Source organism: Typopeltis vanoorti, chromosome 3, assembly GCF_054136105.1.
Source record: "Typopeltis vanoorti isolate ZY-2024b chromosome 3, IOZ_Tvanoo_1.0, whole genome shotgun sequence".
Lineage (NCBI taxonomy): Eukaryota > Metazoa > Arthropoda > Arachnida > Uropygi > Thelyphonidae > Typopeltis > Typopeltis vanoorti.
The window spans coordinates 81,915,219-81,936,122 of record NC_143551.1 but is presented as its reverse complement, the minus strand read 5'-3'; the positions used below and the strand labels follow the sequence as shown (position 1 = coordinate 81,936,122).

Here is a 20,904-nt window from a genome sequence, read left to right as displayed (position 1 = left end):
TAAAGTATCATTAATAAAACGGAAATTTTAATTTACTGAAAGAATAAAGCAGCCTTAAATGAAAGTGATAGCACAATTTTAGATCAATTGATAGTTTCCTAAGTCATCAAGTAAGTGATTCTACTAGAATGGAATCGTATTTTAGATTTAATGGTAAAGCATGAAAATTAGTGGTAGATCACATTCTTTCATTTGATTCATTATGTGGAAATTTCTCACAATTCACCCTTCACAGGTGAATTGCGAGAAAATGTGTGATGAGAGAATTGCTCATTACCAAGTATCAAAAACTGGAATCTGAAGAAAAGTAACTTTGAGAATATGATAAAAAAATGAGGAATGACAAACAGGAAGCATTAAAGAATGCTTCCAGTTTTGTATTCCAACATTAAAGAAAATTATAACAGGAATTCATTAAACGTAATTTAAATTTAAATTTTATTCTTAGAAGTATACTGCATAATTAATCTAGAGCTAGTTGCATGACAATTCAAATTATCAAAAAAGAAAGAAAGAAAATGAAACTTTCATGAGTAAACTATCGTAGGAGATTATTCATTACAGTCTGGAGTGCCATATCTGAATTATTATTATTATTATCATCATCATCATCATCCAATCAACACCTATTCAAAAGGCAGAATTTATCATAAAAGATTGCAGTAATGTAGGAAATAAATGTTTACGTCTAACGATAACATAAGTCACAATTGGGAGAAATACTTGGCTTTAACGTAAATTATGATATGAAGTGGACTACCTGCATTACTCACCTTCAAAAGAAATTTAGAACTATTGAAGCGAAACTATTCCAAATTAGAAACATAACCCACCATACCTGAAAACTCTGATACACAAACTTTATGTAACCAATAATTCCTTATGACGTGTGTCTGCACAGTAGCTCAAGACAAAATACAGAAAAGGGATAAACTGAGAGAGACGAGTGCGAATACAAGTTACATACGTACCAACCCTTCGCAGCCAATAGAAATAGATTCTGTTTCATAACCTATATAAAATGTCTTGTATTCCCATAAATATAATCTTTATCGTTAAATGTTTCTTACGAACACTTTTTTCTTTCATTTATTGTACTTGTCTGAACTTATTTCATTTCAGCTTTTATGTTATGCTTGCATTTGTCCTCTCGTTTCTCCCTTATTTTCTCTTTTTCATGTTATTTCTTCCCAGGCTTTCTTTCGTTTTTCTTTTATACTTATAAGTTTGAGTTATAGGATATATTTGATTCCTGGGTATGATTTACAATGTTATATAAAATTGTATTCATTTTATATATAATTTTAATTGTATATAAAATTAAAAGTTCCTGTAATCATTTAAAAATACTACTACCATTAACTTTTCTAACTTAATGTGATATATATTTTTAATTTATGTATGCTTCTCTTCTCCTCCCATCCTAATGGACATTAAAATATTACTGTAAAAATTAACGTACTCTGAGATATTCTGCTGCATGCTAACAAAAGAGTAGCAATGTAATACTGTAATGTAAATTAACACAATATTAATCTTAATATTGTGTTAATTATATTAATATACTTATAATAATTATAATTATAAATTAATTACAATAATATAATTAATAATTATATTAATATAATAACATATCATTATTATATATCAATATTTTAATAATATATAAATAATTTATTTTAATTAATTTAAATTACGAAACAAAATAAATCACTAAAATTCTTATGGTAATTTAATGTATTTAATTTTACTAATTACTAATTATATGAAGAGCCAAATGCTTCAATCCCGCGACATGAACTTATTTAAGTTAAGGGATATTACATCCCATATTGTTTCTTAGCCGAATAAGAAATATGAATTGAAGCCTTTGGCTCTTCATATAATTAGTAATTTATTTGGACACCTCCTTGGCAATCCTCATAGAAGGGATGCAAGTTCTGTTCGCTACAAACTTGGTATTAAGTCTACCTACTCACTGATGCGACCTCAATAAAGGCTGAGGTCTGGATAGTGACCTTCTCTCACTCATAATGTAGAACAGTAATACAGCTCCTAGGAGCTAAGTTCACATTACGGGTAAATACCAAGAATAGTGATCGGCGCTTGCTCCACACTTACTATAAGTTGCCCCCAATTTGCACTACCAAATGGGTCAGGTGTTGCACTATCCATGTATTTGCTTACGCTTGGAATCGCCGAACTTTATATATTTACTATATTCCGCATGAAACTCTTTGAGTTTCTTATTCGGCTATGAAACAATATGGGATGTAATATCCCTTAACTTAAATAAGTATTTAATTTATTATATCTTATTGTTATCTGTAAGTTATCTTTTCAATAAATATTGAGTAAGTATAAAATATATTATTATTATTATTCGTAAAAAAATATTGACTGCACCAAAACTCATCGCTTTGAAAACAGTAACGAACTGCTTCATCAGCAACAGCGTGAAGATATTATCATGCACAACCTCCCCGAAATAATTACCACAGGAAATCTCACAAACAGAATATTAAGACTAGGCAATACGATAGACTAGAATCGATCAGCTAGGAACGATAGAAACGATATGGGTTCAATCGATATATCGACAATCCCTTCAATAAAAAAAGTAAACGTCAAAAATCTATAAGAGACAGCTTAGCAGAAGCCTGCAAGCATCTGAATGTATATTATGACAATTCCCATGCCACTTTCCAATATCCTTTTACCAGATGTTGCGCTATCTGACAGGGAAATCACAAATAGCCCAAAAAAGTGCTGATTTAAACGAGTAAAGAATGGAAAAATATTCTTAAAAAAGATATATGATTATAGTAGTACTCAAAAAACAAGAAAGAAATTGTTTAGAACATGTAAGGTAAACACTACAGAAAAAAATTAATCACACCAAATAAAGAAGGTAAAAAGTCACTCAAATGGAATAATGACCATCAAGTGGACTAATTCTGGAATATCAGAAATCAGAAGAAACAGCCTAACCTTAAAGTTTATCTAAGAGATCACATGGATAATTAGCTGACTAAACCATCCTCATACAATGACGAAGCAAGCATCTATCCTATAACTTCCATTCACACAAACAACAATGTCCGAAATCAAGACGAAGAGATGAAATAATATTAATAGAAAAGAAATTAATGAACTAGAAATCTGAAAATAGATAGCATCTGAATTAAAATAAATAAGAATCTAATCAGGAATATCTGTAACTAAACGCCATTTAACTGCTCATTAATGAACAAATTAGGAATATACGTTTTTCTAATAATTTTTTCAAATTACAAATAGACCTCCTTTATAATCTGAACTATCATTTAGTGCTTTCTCCCCCCAGTAACTGTGCATTAGTAGATTTTAAAGTGTTCTAGTGTTGGAATGAGATAGCCGGACTTAATCCGCAAGAGCCTTCAAAAAGTTTCAAAAAGAACCTTCAAGTAGTGATGACTAGAGCGTCATCACTACTTGCTTGTCCAGAGTTCGCTGATTCGAAAATGATACGATCGAACCCAGAAACCAAATAAAGAAAACATCCGCGTTATATATATGCGAGGGGGGGGGGCTGGAAAGTTCTAATCAACACCTAGAACAAAGAATATTAAAGTAACTGATATAACCACAGAAAAGAACATACGAGGATATAAGAACATAAGTTACGTTCATAACCTTGGTATTAGTATATTCTTTCTTTATTGTGGTTATATCACTTACTTTAATATTCTTTGTTCTAGGTGTTGATTAGAACTTTCCAGCCCCAACCTGATTTTTGACAATACTCTTTTCAAAAATCACATACTGAACATCAAATGTTAAAGAAAGAAAGTAATAAAATATACAAATGAAATAGGTTTTTCTTTAGAGAATAAAGAAATATTTTATCTTGCATATAAAAGTCATCACTCGTGTGCACATTGTAGGACAACATAATTGAGTATTTATAAAAGGCATTATGCAAAAAGTATTATGTAAAAGTATTATTTATATGATATATTATTATTATATTATAATTTCGTCTGATATACTGTATATCAGGCGAAATAAGCAAACAAACCCATTGAAACATAAATAACCTGAATGATAAAATGCAAATACAAATAGCTAAATGAAGGCATAAAAACAGGAGCATTGTAGCATTACATGACACGCAAAGGATAATCTTCCATAAGGGGAGAAAATTGCCTTTATGGGAGACAAAATAGTTACTAATAGATACTAATAAAGATGACTAATTACGTGTAGTTACTTTCCAGTAAGTGCTAGGATAGCTCCTGTTTTGCTGATAATATGAATTCACAACGTTAAAAAATGTAAAAACCTTCCAATAAAAAAAACAAATAACTACACGTTATATGTGATATTCTTTGGTCTTTTCTATAGCATAGAAATATATGATTTCATATATTTTACTAATAATTATGTAACATTTATGAAATAACCTAATTAAAACTTTAATCTACCAGAGAAGCTGAATTTTCAGAGCTTCCAGTGCACAATTAATAATTTATTTTAATTATTAAGTTATTATTACTATTGAATTAAGTGTTTAGTTATATATTTACTTATTAATTTTTATGTATTCGTGCTAGACGGATTCAAACTCAGGTCTTTAAGTCTGAAGTCTTATATATATATATATATATATATATATATATTAGGGTTACCAAGTAATTTTATAAGCTTGTTTATTTAACTCCTAATCCCAAGTATGCAAACAATTAAGTTTGCCTGAAACATAGTTCAAGTCTAAAGATGGTACAACACCAGACCGGTTTCTTTAGGTTGAAACCGGTCTGGGTAGTTACCCCACCCATAATGTATTGCAGTATACATCTTTTAGTGAGATGTGCTTTACATTATGGGAAAATACTAAGAAGAGTGATAAGAGCTTTACCCACCTTTACAATGAGTTGCCTTGGTGTTGTACCATCTTTAGACTTGAACTATGTTTCAGGCGCAAATTTAATTGTTTGCATACTTGGGATTAGGAGTTAAATAACCAAGCTAATAATAGCTTATAAAATTACTTGGTAACTCTAATATACAGTATCCCCATATTAAAAAATTAATTATATATATATGAATTAGTATATTAATATCAGCAACGTGTGAGGACTATTACCCACATGCTCAAAAGCATGTCGATAAAAGTCCTCACGTGCATAGACCTTTATGTTATAAGTTTCATACAAATACGTCAGCCGAGTAATAAATTATTTAATACACGGCAGCCTTCTTGATAATAAATTTGATTAATTAAATTCCTTTTTATTTTTCTCCTTGTTAATAAGTGTAATAACTTCCTGATTTTCAGCAACTTAAATATTCTAAAACTTAAAAGCATATAATTGTAGCTCGTTGCTAATATATCAGATTTTAAAATATTAGCGAAAATTAATTCGTAAGTGTAAAAAGAACTTTTACACCTTTCATTTCCAATTAAGTATCGTCTACTATTTGGTAGGGACTGAAATGAATAGAACTTCCAGTGTCTGATAATTTTTGAAGTCGAAGTAATTTCATGGTCCCTTCGTATTCTCACGGCAACCTTCTAAGCCGTCAGATAGGAAGAAAAAAGAATTATACGTTTGATTATAATCGCCGACTACAATCAGATCACTCTAATGAATTTGAGTATTGTGTGCAAGACACAATAAGACTTACAGTTGTTCAGCAAGTTAGTCAAGATACTACGATTAGCATTAAGTGGTGGATCAATTTGAGGCTAAATATGGATTTTTAAGAAACAGACATGTCCTATGAATTTAACTTTACATAATTCATAGAAGTAAAAATAGTGTGAATGAGTGATAGTAGAAGAGTATTTCCCAATCGACTGGAGGAGATGACTGACTCATCTATATTTTATATGTTATAGATTATATTTTACTTCACAAACGTATCAATTTTCTTTCTTTCTTTGTTGTTAAAACAATCTTTCTGTCTACAATATGATCAGTTCAACTTTCAGCTTTCTAATCCAGAGTCTTTAATTCACTGTATAATTTTGTGTCAGATATTTCTGATCAACCCAGATATTAAAAGCAGCATCCGAACTATTACGGCGTTAATTTTTAGCGATCTGCTTTTGTGGCGATCTGCTATCTGTCTTATTTTATTTAGTTTGCACATTTATCACACTTATCACGCATAATAACTCAATCAAGACTAAATATAATAACCTAAGCGACTGTATGCATGCAACTCTAAAAATGCTTCATTAAATGGAACAAATCATGATGAAAAAGGATTATATCAAGTAAAGGTTCAAGTATTTTTAATTAATAAATCACATTACTTACGGCGCGTGAATATGAAAACTATTTTCTTACATTTTTATTATGCAAAAAACCGAAACTGAATCCAATCATATACCACAAACAGCTTTTACTTTGTCATAGAGATCATTGGCAATCATAAACACATTAAACTATTCACATAACAATTAGAGATGTTTAAAACTCTTACTCTCTACAATCTCATGAGACTAATTCTCATACGTGCATCAAACCGATCAATGATTTACCACAACTATCTGAGAACAGAAAAATTGTCAGTAAATGTAAATTAGAATACTGCGAAAGAAGTTTAATCTTTCTCCCTTACTAAATGTGTATATCTTGAGTGGCAAGATCATGATGAATAATAATATATTAATTCACTAATGAAACTCTTCAATGTATTCCTATCTTTAATATGCATATTAAGAAATTCAAACTTAAAAATAAAACGGTTCAGTAAAAAAAATTGAAGTTCATTACCAATCATCCATTCTATTAACAAAAAAAGGATATCTTAACCAAAAGCAAATAGAGTAATCAGTACGCAGTTTACAAAAAAATGAAATAGTCACGATGCTAAACGGAAACGCTTAACATATATCCTGCCCTATTCATCGAAAGCTGATGAAAAATATGAGACAGAATTTTTGTAATTTTTGGTAAGCCTTATTCTGGTACAGTTTATAGCTCAGGTGTCGTATTTGGTTACAAGAAATTCTTGATACTCGTGTATCAAGAATTTCTCCTGATATACGAGTGGCTTCTTTGATATTTTTAAGTTTACAGATTTTACAGTCATTTCATGTGTGCGAGTATGTGTGATTACTATAAAATTGTAATCCTTTCAGTCAGGTGATCCAAACTACTTGCCAAGAGTCAAGTTTCTTTTCTGATAAACGACATTAGTCTGTTGCAAAATATTCCGACACTTCTTTTATGTTAGCAGTTTGTCTACAAAACATTCTGTGTTTTTTATCAATTTCTCATCAACCCAAATATTAAAAGCAGCATCCGAACTATTACTCTGTTAATTTATTCTTATCTGCGGTGAATAACGAAATTTCATTCTGTTTGATTACTGAAAAAAAGAAAGAAAGAAAGGTATTAAGAACTATTTCTAGGTATTTGATTTGTCTATTATTTAAATATGCAATAAATATTATTATTATTAGTAGGACTATTAAGAAAGTCTCCAGGGAGTCAGGGACTCATCGAGTGAGGCAGCATACCACACGCACCAGCGATCATACTTGTTCTTAAATTCATTCACATTGCTTGCACTCACAACATCCAATAACAATCCATTCCAATCATGCATCACCCTATGAGAGAAAAAATCTAGCCCTCACCCCTTTCTCAGTAGCATTTATTCTCAGCTTCTAAGGATGCCTCTTGTCTTTCACCACCCTCCATAAACTGAAATATTTCATCAACTGAACTCCTGTATGACCCTTACAGAAGTTATTAAGTCTCAATCATATCACTCCTTTTTCTCCTGTTTGCTAGTGTCTGCAGTATATAAATATTCAATCTGTCTTCATACTCAGTATTTCGCAATCCTGATATCATTTTAATACCCTCCTTTGTACTACTCTCTCCAATATATCAGAATCACAACTGAACCAGGAGGCCAGACCTATTTCAAGTATAGTCCAAGTGAGGTCTTATCAAGGCCTTGTAAAGAGGCAAAATGACATCCTTATCTTCACTAATGAACGTTCGTTTCAGCAATGCAATTATAGTTTGAGTTGTATTTGCAAACTTTGCTACATGGTCCCTGAACTTCAACGTCCTATCTACTAACATTCCATGATCCCGAGATGATCAGTTTCTTCCCAGTAATATAATATTGGATATTGCTGTATGACTTTACATTTACTGTCATTGAACAGACATCCATTTTTCCATGCCCACAATTCCTGCCTATTCAAATCACTCTGCAAGGACTGTATATCAGCTCATTCCTGATTATCCTACCAATCTTTGCATCATCATCAAATAGCCGTATGTCGCCTGTCAAATCCTTCCCAGTATCATAATTTATAGATTGAATAACAGTGGACCAAGAGCACTAATCCTTGTGGTACACCACTGGTTACCTTAAATCTTGCAGACTCGCACCCCACATTTTAATATATGTCAGTCAGCCATCATATTATCCCTGCTAATATTCTATAATCCAAAACCATATTCCGCAATTTATGCAACAGTCTGCAATACTGTATTCTGTGAAAGCCTTGGTAAAATGCAAAATTATCGTGGTGCATTCACTTCCCTTGTCTAGTTCAATTGTAACATTATTATAGAATGTGATCAAGTTGCTAAAACATGACCTACCCTTATTAAACCCATGTTACTCATTGCAGACTAGAGATTCACTGTCATCCCATTTCTGAATGCGAGCCCTAACCAATTTTTCTAAAATCTTCATCACAACTCATGAGATATTGATTGGTTGATATTTGGAACATCGGTCTTTGCACCGTCCTTGTACAGTGTGATTACCATACAGTCTTTCCATTCCAGAGGAGCCCTTCCTTGTTCTGAGACTCAAATTATGTAACTTAGTCAAAGGAATAGCCATTTGATCTGAACTCTTTTGGTACCCGTGCTTATATCCCATCAGTCCTTATTGCAGTTTGTGCAACAGCTGTAATACCTTCTCATCATATACTTGAGTTTCTTCATCCAGTGAAGAGGTGGCGGTGAGCTCAATGTTACGCACACTAGGTTGACAGCATCTAGAGAAATTGGTACTCATTAATTGAACAACATCTTCTGCATCTGTCACCCTTACACTATCTGCATTTAGCAGAGTTGTTCTTTCATATTCGTTTTCACCTGATTCCGTGCTTTCTTTTTATGTTGCAGATTAATTTTCTTTTCCTCCCTGTGTTCATTCAAACTCTGTCGACTTTCTATAATTCCCGCGTCGAATCTCTAATAAATTGCTTTAATTTCGTTAAATAATTTTCAATATCCTCCTCGATATCTTCAATAAGATATTCAGGAGGTTATTTAACTTCTCTGCTCTTCTTAGCGTTACGCTTTTTGTGCGTTTTAGCACCATTTAAAACTATATTTAAAAATGCAATATCTTAACAAAAATATGCTATATAACACTAAATACACTAAAATATACACTAATATAATACAAAACTAATTTTCTAAGGGAAAACCAGAAATAAAAATTACCAATTTTACAAGAGCACTAAATTCACCCTCCAATCACAATGTAGACTCGAACCCATTGCATATCATTGCATTTCTACAGTGACATTAATTTAAACACGAAATATATAAAATTCATTACAAAAGCTTGTTGATTTTTTTACCAGAAAAGCAAACCTTAAGTCATTAGATGAGTGATACACATACACACATTAAGCAGTATGTAATTATAGGGATGGGAAAACAAACAAAGAAACCCCGCAAAGGTTTATACAACCATTAAATCCGATATATTTTTGGAAACTTTGGTGCTTTGTTAAAGGTGATAATTTGCACACGATTTTTAATGATTTGTGAATGTAGTAGTTTTTTTGTCTCGCTAGGAGTCGAAGTCGATATGATTGCAGTTTTTAGTTATAATTTGTAGCATCGCTTTTTATTAATATGTTACACCTCCAGGGAGTTCAAAGACTCATCGAGGGAGAGTGTGTCAACTGCATAACAGCATCGAACGATTGATTCCTTCCAACTACTAACCGCGCTCAAACTTGCTTAACTTTTTACCAGCCATTAGTAGCAGAGAGTCTGCCAATCGACCAATCCCAACAATCCCTTTCGCTATCGTTGTTCATGTATTTAAAAAAATCTATGAAAGTTTATACCTTCAAAGTTTTCGAAATTTTTGTGAGAGTTGATCTGACCGTAGTTTTTCTTTCTTTCTTTTTCTCTCATAATTGATGTGGACATACATTTTAGAAAAATTGCGTTTTAAATTCGCTGTAGTTTTCGAAACGTACGTATGCGGAAATATTTTCGGGATCAGAATGAATTTCAGTTGCTTATATTTAATGATTTAATTACAGTGAACTTAGTAGTAATTTAGCTAAGCATTATTATTGTTTTTTTTTTTTGAAATTTTGTGATATGTAACGTTTGGATTTTCCACATGTTAATGTGGTATTTTATGAATCTGGATATGAATGTATGTATGTATTTTCTGGAAACTTATTTAACTGCCGAAGTTAATATATAATTTTGTTTTTGTTATTAAAAACAAAATTTCATATTACAAATATTTGTCAGCTATTTCTGCACTGTTAAATTATAAACCTCTTAATTAGAAATTTTTAATTTATATCAGGAAAGAAAATATTTTAAAAAGAGATGATAACTTCAAACCAGTCTGAAATATTTAAAATTGACACACAAAGTCATTTTCATTCATTCTGCAGTTTATTCATTGTCATTTCAGTAATTTGCAGTTATGTAAAAGCGAAGCGAAATGGATAATTTGGCCAAAGTACAGAATAAATAAATATAAACTTCAACAGTATCTTACTTCTTATTAGAAATTATATTGTATTATATTATATTATATTATATTATATTATAAACAATATCGATCTGGGATGAGATTGATATGTACTACCCTAAATTGTACTTTATATATATATGCACACTGATTCTCTTATATTCTTTAAAAATATCGCGGAGGAAATTTATGTATATCCAAATAATTAAAAAGATTTTATTAATTGGATAGGCATAAATTTACTCGTCATCTTTTTGAAAGTATATGCTGTATATTCTCTATTTAGAAACATGCAGTTATTACTTTTATCACGTTTAAAACGTGACTTTTCATGTTACGAGTAGTAGTAGTAGAAATGAAAGCATTAGTAGCATTAGTAGAAATGAAAGATGAAAGTATGCTAAGGATGCTTCAATGTCACATTAGTTCTGTGAATTAATCCATTTTTATACTGATATAAAATTATTATTTAGTAAAACAGTGGCCATAAAATAAATGTGTCATTAAATTTGCCTATTTTTCCTATTTACATGCTTAAAAAATATTAAAATAACATATCACACACACATACACACACACACACATCTAATGATATTCGGATTATTTTATTTATACAGCAATTCTACAAATTACAGTTTGTAAAACCTACGATGTGTACAGTTGCATTGCTAAAAAACAGATAATGAGTTATTAATATATATCAGCAAACTAAACATATATTTAACTTATCAAATAAAAAAATAGTAGGAAATGGTGATTGAAAAGCAACAAACTGTTTTTGACCGAACAGTTAGTTTTCTAGGAAATGAAGCAAAAATATTTTGATGCCTTTATAAAATATTTTTTTAAACCTTAACTTTAAATTTGCACTTGTGAAGAATGTTCCTCTAGCAAACTTTAAACAGTAATCTTAGAGTCTACTTTAATTGCTTAGTTAGAGTTCAGTTTGAAGTTGCTAATAATTAATCGTTCAAATTTAATTAAATTTAAAGGCAACTGTAATTTATATAGAAGTAATAATATAATACAAGCAATACCTGTTTCTGAAGTTTTTTCCTGGTTTGCTATCAACAATAGCAGTTTATCGTGCATTACAAAATCTGCTGTTGTTCGTGTAACTGTTCCGGTTTCTGTTATCATCGCAGTGCCATCTGTCTGATCAAATATCCTTTCTGTTTCATATTCCGACACCATGATTGGATGTTCTGATGAAGCCATTGTCTGCCCGGTTTGTATTTTTGGTTCAATGCTTTCTGTGTTGGGTAAGAATGTATCAGATATTAGCAAATCTGATATTTCTGTACCTTTCACAGTAGTGTTATGTGTCGTCTTTGTCATGGCCTTCGAAAATTCAGTCCTACGAGTAGACACATTTCTGGACTCTGCAGAAGTACTTGTTGTAGTAGATTTTTCTGGCAATCCCGTTTCATCGATCAGTAATGTCCTTGGTAAATCAGAAGGACTTATTTCAGAAATACTCAGTGTAGTAGATGTTTCTGATAAAAACTCTTTGCTGACGTTCATATATGGCATGGATGAAGAAGAACGCAGCGCTTCAACCTTGTCCGCAACTTCCCTCGTAACTAACATTGAAGAGATTATGCGTTCAGAAGTATCTGTAATTACAGATGTTTCATCTGTTATTTCATCTGTTAAAAGAGAATCAGTCGGTTTCTTCGTAGGAATGGTAGACGAATGCAATACAGTAGTTTCAGAACTACTGGTTGTCGTTGGTCCTATAGATTCTGGAATTGATTCCCCTCTAATTGTTTTTGCAGGCGCTAAAGAGTCTGCACTCTCAGTAGACGTTTGTGCTACAGATGTTTCGATATTTTCCATTTCGATTGCATTTATCAGCACCATACCAGGTAGTTTCTTTTCAGTTGCTTCCATTGTATCTGCAGGCACTATTTTTACAGGTTCTGTAGTTATCCCATTCAAACTTTTATAGGAAGTGCTAGATGTTGTATCTGTTGCTGTGACAGAAGTTGATTCAGGCATTTCTGTTCCACTTATTAATGAAATATCAGATGATTCAGTACTTCTTTCAGCTATTGGAAGAGAGTCAGTCAGTCTTTCTACAGAATGGGTAATTACTTCTGTTGACAAAACATCAGAGATAGCTGGGACGTTTTGGCCTGGTTCAGTCGTTACAGTTTCAAATGTTACAGATTCACTTATTCCAATTGACGAATGATCAATGAATTCTTTAGACGTAACAGCAGATCCTGTAAAGGTTGATCGTGGAATATTCGAAATTGTTGATCTCGCTTCTGTAACTTTCTCAGATATTAATGAAGGTTCAGATGCGATCTCTACTGAAGATGTGCTCGTATTAGGCGAAATATCAGAAGCCAGAGCGACTGTAGCACCTTTTATAGTTGTTGATTCAACAGTTATATCTCCAGGTGTGAAAACTGAATCGGATATTATATCAACGGAGGTTGTCCTAATATCTTGTGAAGAAATATCTGACCTAAGAGAAATTTCAGTTTCTTTTACAGTTGTTGTTTCATCGAATACACTTTCCACTGTTGCTATTTCTGATGGTGTTTCTATCTTTAAAGTTTCAACTATTAACAGAGATTTAGGAAATTCGATTGTTGGAACCTTAACCATGTCAGGAAAAGAAATCCCTGAACTACTGGAATCCTTTAATGCTGTTTCTGCAGTTGACTCTTCAACTTGTTCAGCTGTTCTTAAAGTGCCAGGCTCTGTGTCTACTAAAGATGGGATACCATACGGAGAAGATGTACTTGAAGCTTGAGAAAGTGTACTTCCTTTCACAGTTAATGTTTCAGAAGTACCATTATCTGTTATTTCAGTTGTCAGTAAACTGTTGGGTATCTGTTTCACTTTAGTCATTTCGAAATCCGATGTAGTCATATTCATCTCAACGAAAGAAACTGTTTTTGGCACTAAAGATGCTTTATCGTCTTTAGTTTGGATTTCAGCTGTGAGTAACGTACCAGGATGTTGATTCGTTTGCATAGTAACTGCATCAGATATAATGGTTTTCGAAGTAATAGAACTTGGTACATTTATTATTGACGGTGAGGAAATACTTTTCGCTGTTTCACTTGTTAAGAATGTATCCGATAATTCAGGACTAGTGTAAACTGATGTTGCCTCTATATTTGCATATTCAGGGTCTAATAATGTGTCCGGAAATCTCCCAGCTGAAACTATTACCATATCAGACGAAGGAGTGCCTGAAGGTAAAGAAATCTCGCTTCCTTCTGTTGTTTTTTCACTCTTGACAGTTTTTGCCATTTCACTAATCAACGCTACAGAATGCGAGGCACTTATCTCACCAATACTGGAAACAGTTGATTCTGTTTCTGGAGATGTTTTTACTTCCATAGTTTCCGATATGGATGTTAATAAAGATTCAGTAACTATGGGCATCTTTGTTGCAGTGTTAGATGTATTTAATGTAAATAATTCGGTACTAATTAAAGTTATTGGTTTTTCTGCTGTAGATTTTGAAATTAGTGTTTCTGTTTCTCTTTCAGATGTACTTGTTGAAAGTAGCGTTTCCTTTTCAGGTGTAGTTGTTGAAATTAATGTTGCTGTTTCAGGTGTACTCTTTGAAATTCCTATTTCTTGTATAAGTAGTATGGCTGGTACCGGTGCTTCAATTTCAGTGATCTTAGTGTGAACTTCAGATGACAAACTTTCTGGCTGCGTCGAAACCTGAAACGATGTGGTAGATTGTTCGGAGGTTTCAGATGTAAAAGTTGATTTTTCTGATAGTGAAGTTTCTGTTGATCCATATTGTGAAATATCTGACTTAGCTGTTAATAGAGTATCAGGTGATTCTTGTGTTAAGTTTCTTGTGTGATCAGCTATAGTGGTTCTGTAAGTGTACTGCGCTGTCGATGTTCTTTCTGAAGCTACAGCAGATGAGTACTCAGATATTTCCGACTCTTCTGTCGGTAGAGTATCTGGAAATTCCCTTGTAGGTAATATTGTTGTACTGGAAGTTAACGTTCCTCTTTCGGTTAGTGTTGTTTCGGTTGATAGAGTTTTCGGAATTTCTGTTTCCCCCATTAATGACTCAGTTGATACTGTACCTAAAATGTATTCAGTAGCATGTGATGTAAACGATATTCTCGATGTCTCGGACGTAGTGCTTTGTATCGCATCGCTTACGGTTATTATAGATTCTGGTGTTTCTGCTTCGCTAATATGCATAATGTCATCTTTTACCGATTTTGTTAGACTCCCAACGTCTGTTGGCGCGATTCGAGAAATGGACGCATTGAGAACCATTTCTGTTGTTGTAGTTTTCGGCGTATTTGAAAATGTTGACTCTGTATATGTTTCTCCGGTTGGCTCATGTTTTGATTCATCTGTTAACCGAATATCAGTAAGCTCTTGTAATGAGACGGTGGTCTCATCCGCTGAAATTTCTACCTTACTGGATGACGTCATTTGGCTATGTGTTTCTATAATAGACTTTTCTGTTTGAAGTTTGGGTATTCCGGATTTCTCGATGGTCGTGCCGTTAGAAATTCCCGAAGTTGTATATTCTGTTGTTGCCTCCGTTGCCGAAGTAATAGTTTCAGCAACTGAGTCTGATGAAGGAGATGTTAAGTTTTCTGAAACTTCGTATTGAGAAATTGTTTCAGGAACGACTGATAATTCGACTGAACTTTCAGTGGTAAATTCGACTGAAGAAGCAGTAATTGCAGTGCTTGGTAAACTACTGGAAATGTATGGAATAGTGCTGTTTGTGTCAAACATTATTAATATTTTATATGCTTCATTTACCGGCGTTTTCATAACTGGTTTGAAGCTATCTGCTTCTGTTTCTGAAAATGTTTCAATTGAAAATCCAGTTGCTTCCTGCATACTAACATAATCTAAAGGAGTAGTATGCAATGTTCTCGCTTCTGTTTCCGTTTTTTGTTCAACGGATCCAGGAGGTAGTGTATCCGCTGTTAAGGCAGTATCAGGTAATTTGGATACGAAATGGATACTGCTAGTTGTAATATCAGTTGTTTTTGTTGTAGTTTCACTTTTTGGAGTCGAATTTTCTGTTGACATACCTGTTTCAGCAGTTACTGGAGAAATTCCAGTAACCGATGTTTCTTTTGTAGAACCTAAATCGGTATCGGGAAGTCCTCTCAAAGTAGACACAGAATCTTCGACCGTGGTGTCCGGTGAACCGGATATACTCGCCATTTCATCTGGTATAACTGTTGAAAATTCTGTAGCAGATTTCCGTTCGATATCAGACATCATTCCGACTGATGATGCTACTGATGGAGCACTTTCAAATGATTCTGAAATTTTCGGCAATATATCGGTTGATGATTTTGGCGATCCACTTATTGGATGTTCTGTAATACCAGCTAAACGTACAAAGCCTGGTACATCATTAAGTGATTCTGTTATCAAATCTTTGTAAGGGGTAACCTCGGTTAACGTAATTTCTCCATTTTCTGTCTTGCCTGTGGTGTCAGAAGATTTCGTTATTGAGGAAGTGGTATTGTCTAGTTCCATTGTTTCAGTTATTGGTCCTGTTACTCTAACCGATTCATTAGTTGCTGTAAAGTGGGAAGTTTTCGTTTGAGTTAGTAACAAAGAATCTGGCGATACTGTAGCTGTTTTACTGCTTTCAGTAGTTCCTGTTATTGTAGAGTCTATTCGAGGTAATTCTGTTGTTAAAATTTGTCCTTCTTCGCTCGTATTTATACTGGTAGGAATAGAAATAAATTCAGGCTTGGTACTTGTACTTCCCGTTTGAAAAAATGAAAAAGTGCCAGATAACATATTTACTGGCATACTAGTAGCATCTGAAGCAGTTGACTCACTTACTTCAGCACCAAATGTCCGAAAATCTGTTTTTCCTATTTCGTCTTCCATAACAGAGCCAATTGTAGTTTGTTCAGCGGTTCTATCTGTCGTCAATAAAGCATCGGTGACTCTCATTTCTTTTAATGTGGTATCTGCTAAAGTAGTTTTGAATGTGCTCGAAATTGAGGACGTTGCATTCTCTGTTACAGTTTCAGTTGAACTTTGTTCTTCCTTAGGCAGTAATTTATCGTATCGCGTTCGTACTGAGAATTCCGTAGTGACATCTGAATCAGTAGATTCAGAAGTAATGGAAAGTATTGATTGTGTTGTTTTTCCTTCACTGAGTGAAGCAATTTCTGCTGAAGGACTTTCAGAGGTTATGAAAGGTTCCCTACTCATTTCGCTACCTGTTTTCTCTGTCAGTACCGGTCCCGAAGCAGTTGCAGTTTCTATATCTCCTGTTTCATCAAATAGGAAACTACTTGACAGTCTGTCCTTTGTCTCTGTAGATGTGTCTGGAGTAATAGTTTCAGCCTTATAAGTTGTTATACTAATTTCTTGATCTGCCAATTTTGTTCCTGCTGTTAAAAAATTGTTATCTACGATCTTCAACTGAGTTGAAGTAGGACTTCGTCCAGTACTTTCGGACACACTATAAACTGTCGACAGAGCTTCTGGTGTAAGACTTAAAGATTGTGGTTGAGCAGTCAGTAATGTTTCAGGTAATTCTTTTACTAGAAGTGTAGTCGTATCCACCAGGGTAGTGTTAACAATTATATGACTTGTTTTTACTGTATCAGTCGATGGTTGAATTTCTTGTTTTGTTGTAAAATCTTCAGCCAGTTCTGAAATTAGAGTAGTACTTTTGTAGAGAGGAGTTTCAGCAGTTGTAATATCGCTAGGAATACTCCTCCCTGGAATATTTTCTTCTAAAGGTAACTTCTGTTCAGAGAGAGAAATCGTAACTTCTGTAATCGCTTCTGGCATCATGGTCGTCATTGATTTTCTTTGGATAGTAGTGCTTTCAGGTCGTCGTGTGGACTGTATTTCTGTTTTGTCCGACACTAATTTTGTTGGCCCTTCTGACTTATCCATAATTGTGGACTCGGAAACTGTAGACGTTGACCTTATAATCGATGTGGATTCTGTTGGTTGATACCTTTCTGTTTCAATCATTAATACTTCTCCAGGGAATGTAGGTTCCGATGTAACCTTACTACCTGTAGTTGATCCAGAAGATTCTCTTGATGATGACATTCTGGCCCAGTCACTACCTTCAGAAGACAGAGTTCTTTCTGAGGGTGACGCAGATGTTGTCCCTAATCCTCCAAATTCTTTGGATGGGAACAGTTCGGTTTTCTGTGTCGAAAATGTTTCAGATAATTCACGAACAGGAACAGTAGCCTTGGATTCAGCCTCCTTCGATAGTTTTGTCCATTCAGTTTTTTCGGATAAGATCGACGTGAAAACGCCTGTTCGTTGAGTTTCGGCACTTGAAAGAGTTCTGGCTGTAGGTACTGTTCCTGGTTCACTCATTAAGTGTTCATCTGGTAATTCGTCTAGAAGTGACGAAGCATTATCACTAAAAGAGGTTTCAGGATAAATCGCAGCTGTTGGGTTTGCTGTTGTCATCCCATCTTCACCACTACCTTCTATATCATCTATTAATAGGTTGCTAGGAACTATCTTTACTGATAATGTGGAGCGGTCTTCATCGAAATATGTAAATGTGGATAGTTCTGGTTCTGTTTCTACTGTTAATAAAACAGGAAGTGAAGCTTTTGTTTTAGTTTCAGTGAAGGGTACAGTGTCAGACAACTGAGTAACTGCCTCAGAACGGTTCATTAAAGGGGTATCAAAAACCATGGATGATGCCGTTGACATTTCCTTTGCTGATATTTCATATGTTACGCCTGTGGTAATGTTCGTTCTCAGCTGGTTCTTAAGCGATACCTGAGACTGTGCTGTTTGATTTGTTTCTGGAGATATCGATGTTTTCAATGTGCTACCAGTTCTTTCTGCTGTTTCTTTGGTTCCATATGTATCATATGATACATTTAACTCATTGAGTGGCGCTTCTTGGCCTGTTATTAAGGGACTTTGCACGGTGGTGGGTTCAAAACCTGAGACTTCTGAGGATAAAACTTCAGAGTCAAAAGTTTCAGATGTTATCTGTGGTGTAACATAAGTTTGAGGTTTTAAGCTAGTGTCCTGTGGTAGAATGATCGATGTCCCAGGTAGTATTTTTTCTGATGTTTCTGACTGCTTTTCTGTCATCACTGAAGTCTCTAGTTCAGTTTCCAATTTTTTAGATGTTGAAATATCAAAGGGTACTTCTACAGGAACTGAAGACTTATCTGTCATTACAGTGTCAGAGATATCATATGTTACGGGCGTACTTTCTGTTTGTGATATGGTTTCAGATGCTAAGGGCCACGTACTTCCAGTTTCGTCAGCAATGAAAACAGGGACTGACACGGATGAAATTACAGCTTTGTCAGCAATGGTTTTCCCAGTGGTCAAGCTTGTTTCTGTCTCGGTTCTTGCAGATGTACTTGTCGGTAAAATTTCTGTATCGAATGTTTGAGAGACATCCAGCAGCGAACTTATTGGAAGTTTACTGGAATCTCTTGAAAAAGTCACTGATGTTTTTTCTGTATCTGTTTCCGTTTCTGATACTACAGATGTTAATGGTTCTGCTATTAACCGCTTTTCAGTAAATTCCGATGACGAAATGGGTTTTTGTTCGCTTACGGCATCAGAAACAGTGGGCATTGTTAATATTTTTTCGCTTGTTACTTCTGTACGTAATGCCATCGATAATGAATCAGTAGTATGTTTCTGTACGTCCCAATTTATCGATTCAGTTTTTTCAACAGTTTTCGGTGTTTCGGAAGTCTCATCACTTTGTATTGTGGGGTGTATATGGGGAACTACACTCATGTCTTTTATGATGTTCGGTATTCCGACCATTGTTGGTTTAACTGAAACTTCTTGTATTGCGTCCCGCGATGGTGTTGCTTTTTCTTTTATCAAACCTTATGAGAAAAATGAAGTTAATACAGAGATTATTAAAAATAAGGTTAATTTTAAAATAAGTGAATGATCCACATGAAAACAAAGGCATATAGCAATATTATAGTGTGTCTAAATTAACAAAAAATTACCTTTTTACTGGAATAACTTACCTTTACGTTACTTTCATAAACACTGAGATATGCAGCTCTGTTAGTACATGGGATCAAAAGGTTGAGCTCTCATTCAGTAATTCAAGAATGCTGAACCATATAACAACCATTTTCCCTATCATATACAAATTCTTCGGATAGCATCGGACACTATTTTAAACATTCGAATAAAATCGTCATATATATTATCTTTGTTTTTGATACGGTAAGAAGTGTCTTGGAAGATTGAAATATAAGAACTGACAATATAAAAGTTCTGACAGATAACAGAGTAATTTGGAAGAAACCTGTCGACGGAAAGTTTGTAATGAATGTAACTTTTCATGTGGTGCTGTCATAATACCCTATACACCCCCTCTGAGAGTATATGTAAAGAATCATTGTGACAATAATGATGTTTTCGATATCTTGGAAGTTTCTAGCATGTTTGTGATAGAAATATACTGTAAATAACTCTAGGTTTGACGAGATGTAAAAACGTAATAGGTTATGTATTCATATAAGTGTTCAGAACATCACTGGAGCATGGACAGTAAAAAGTAGTACTTGCTTTATTTGACTATATCGTGTTTGATGGTTGATTTCTGTGTTTGTTAAGGGCTATGTCCTTAAGAGCTTGTATAGATAGTATACAAACATTTGTAGCATCGTTGCAGTTTGAAGTGAAAAAGGGATGGTGAATGCAAAATTTATGAAAAATACGTATCTCAAACATACGCACAAAATATGATAAATCCTTACCTGACAGAGAAAACTAATATAAACGTAGCAAAATTAATAACTATATGTTATTCTAATGTAAATGATCCTATTGTTTTTTTTTTTTGAAACTTAGTTTATAATGGTTTAGTCTACAATAAATGTACGTTACGTTATAATTGTTAATTCCTAGTGTTACTTCCTGCAAGATAGTTTTTTTTTTTCGTTTTTCATATAACTATCCATATATAGTAAATTATATAATTAGAAATTTTACAAGCGATATACTGTAAAAGAAAGGGAAAAAGCTATTTATTCATTCTAAATTAATTCTAAATGTTTTAAATTATCCATAGTTTACTCAGAAAATCAGTATTTCTACTGAGGATATCCTAAATTTACTAATTAAAGGAAACCAGATAACATAATGGGGTTTATCACC

General features: G+C 33.5%; 1 protein-coding gene across 1 annotated transcript in view; it reads right to left on the bottom strand.

Moving 5' to 3' along the window:
• Positions 1-20,904, bottom strand: part of LOC150108320 (uncharacterized) — a 138,882-nt gene that overhangs the window by 99,112 nt on the left and 18,866 nt on the right. Inside the window, exon 4 of the mRNA XM_090390446.1 lies at positions 11,808-19,613. Coding sequence (XP_090246572.1) covers positions 11,808-19,613 — 7,806 coding nt within the window. The remainder of the gene's footprint in view (positions 1-11,807; positions 19,614-20,904) is intronic.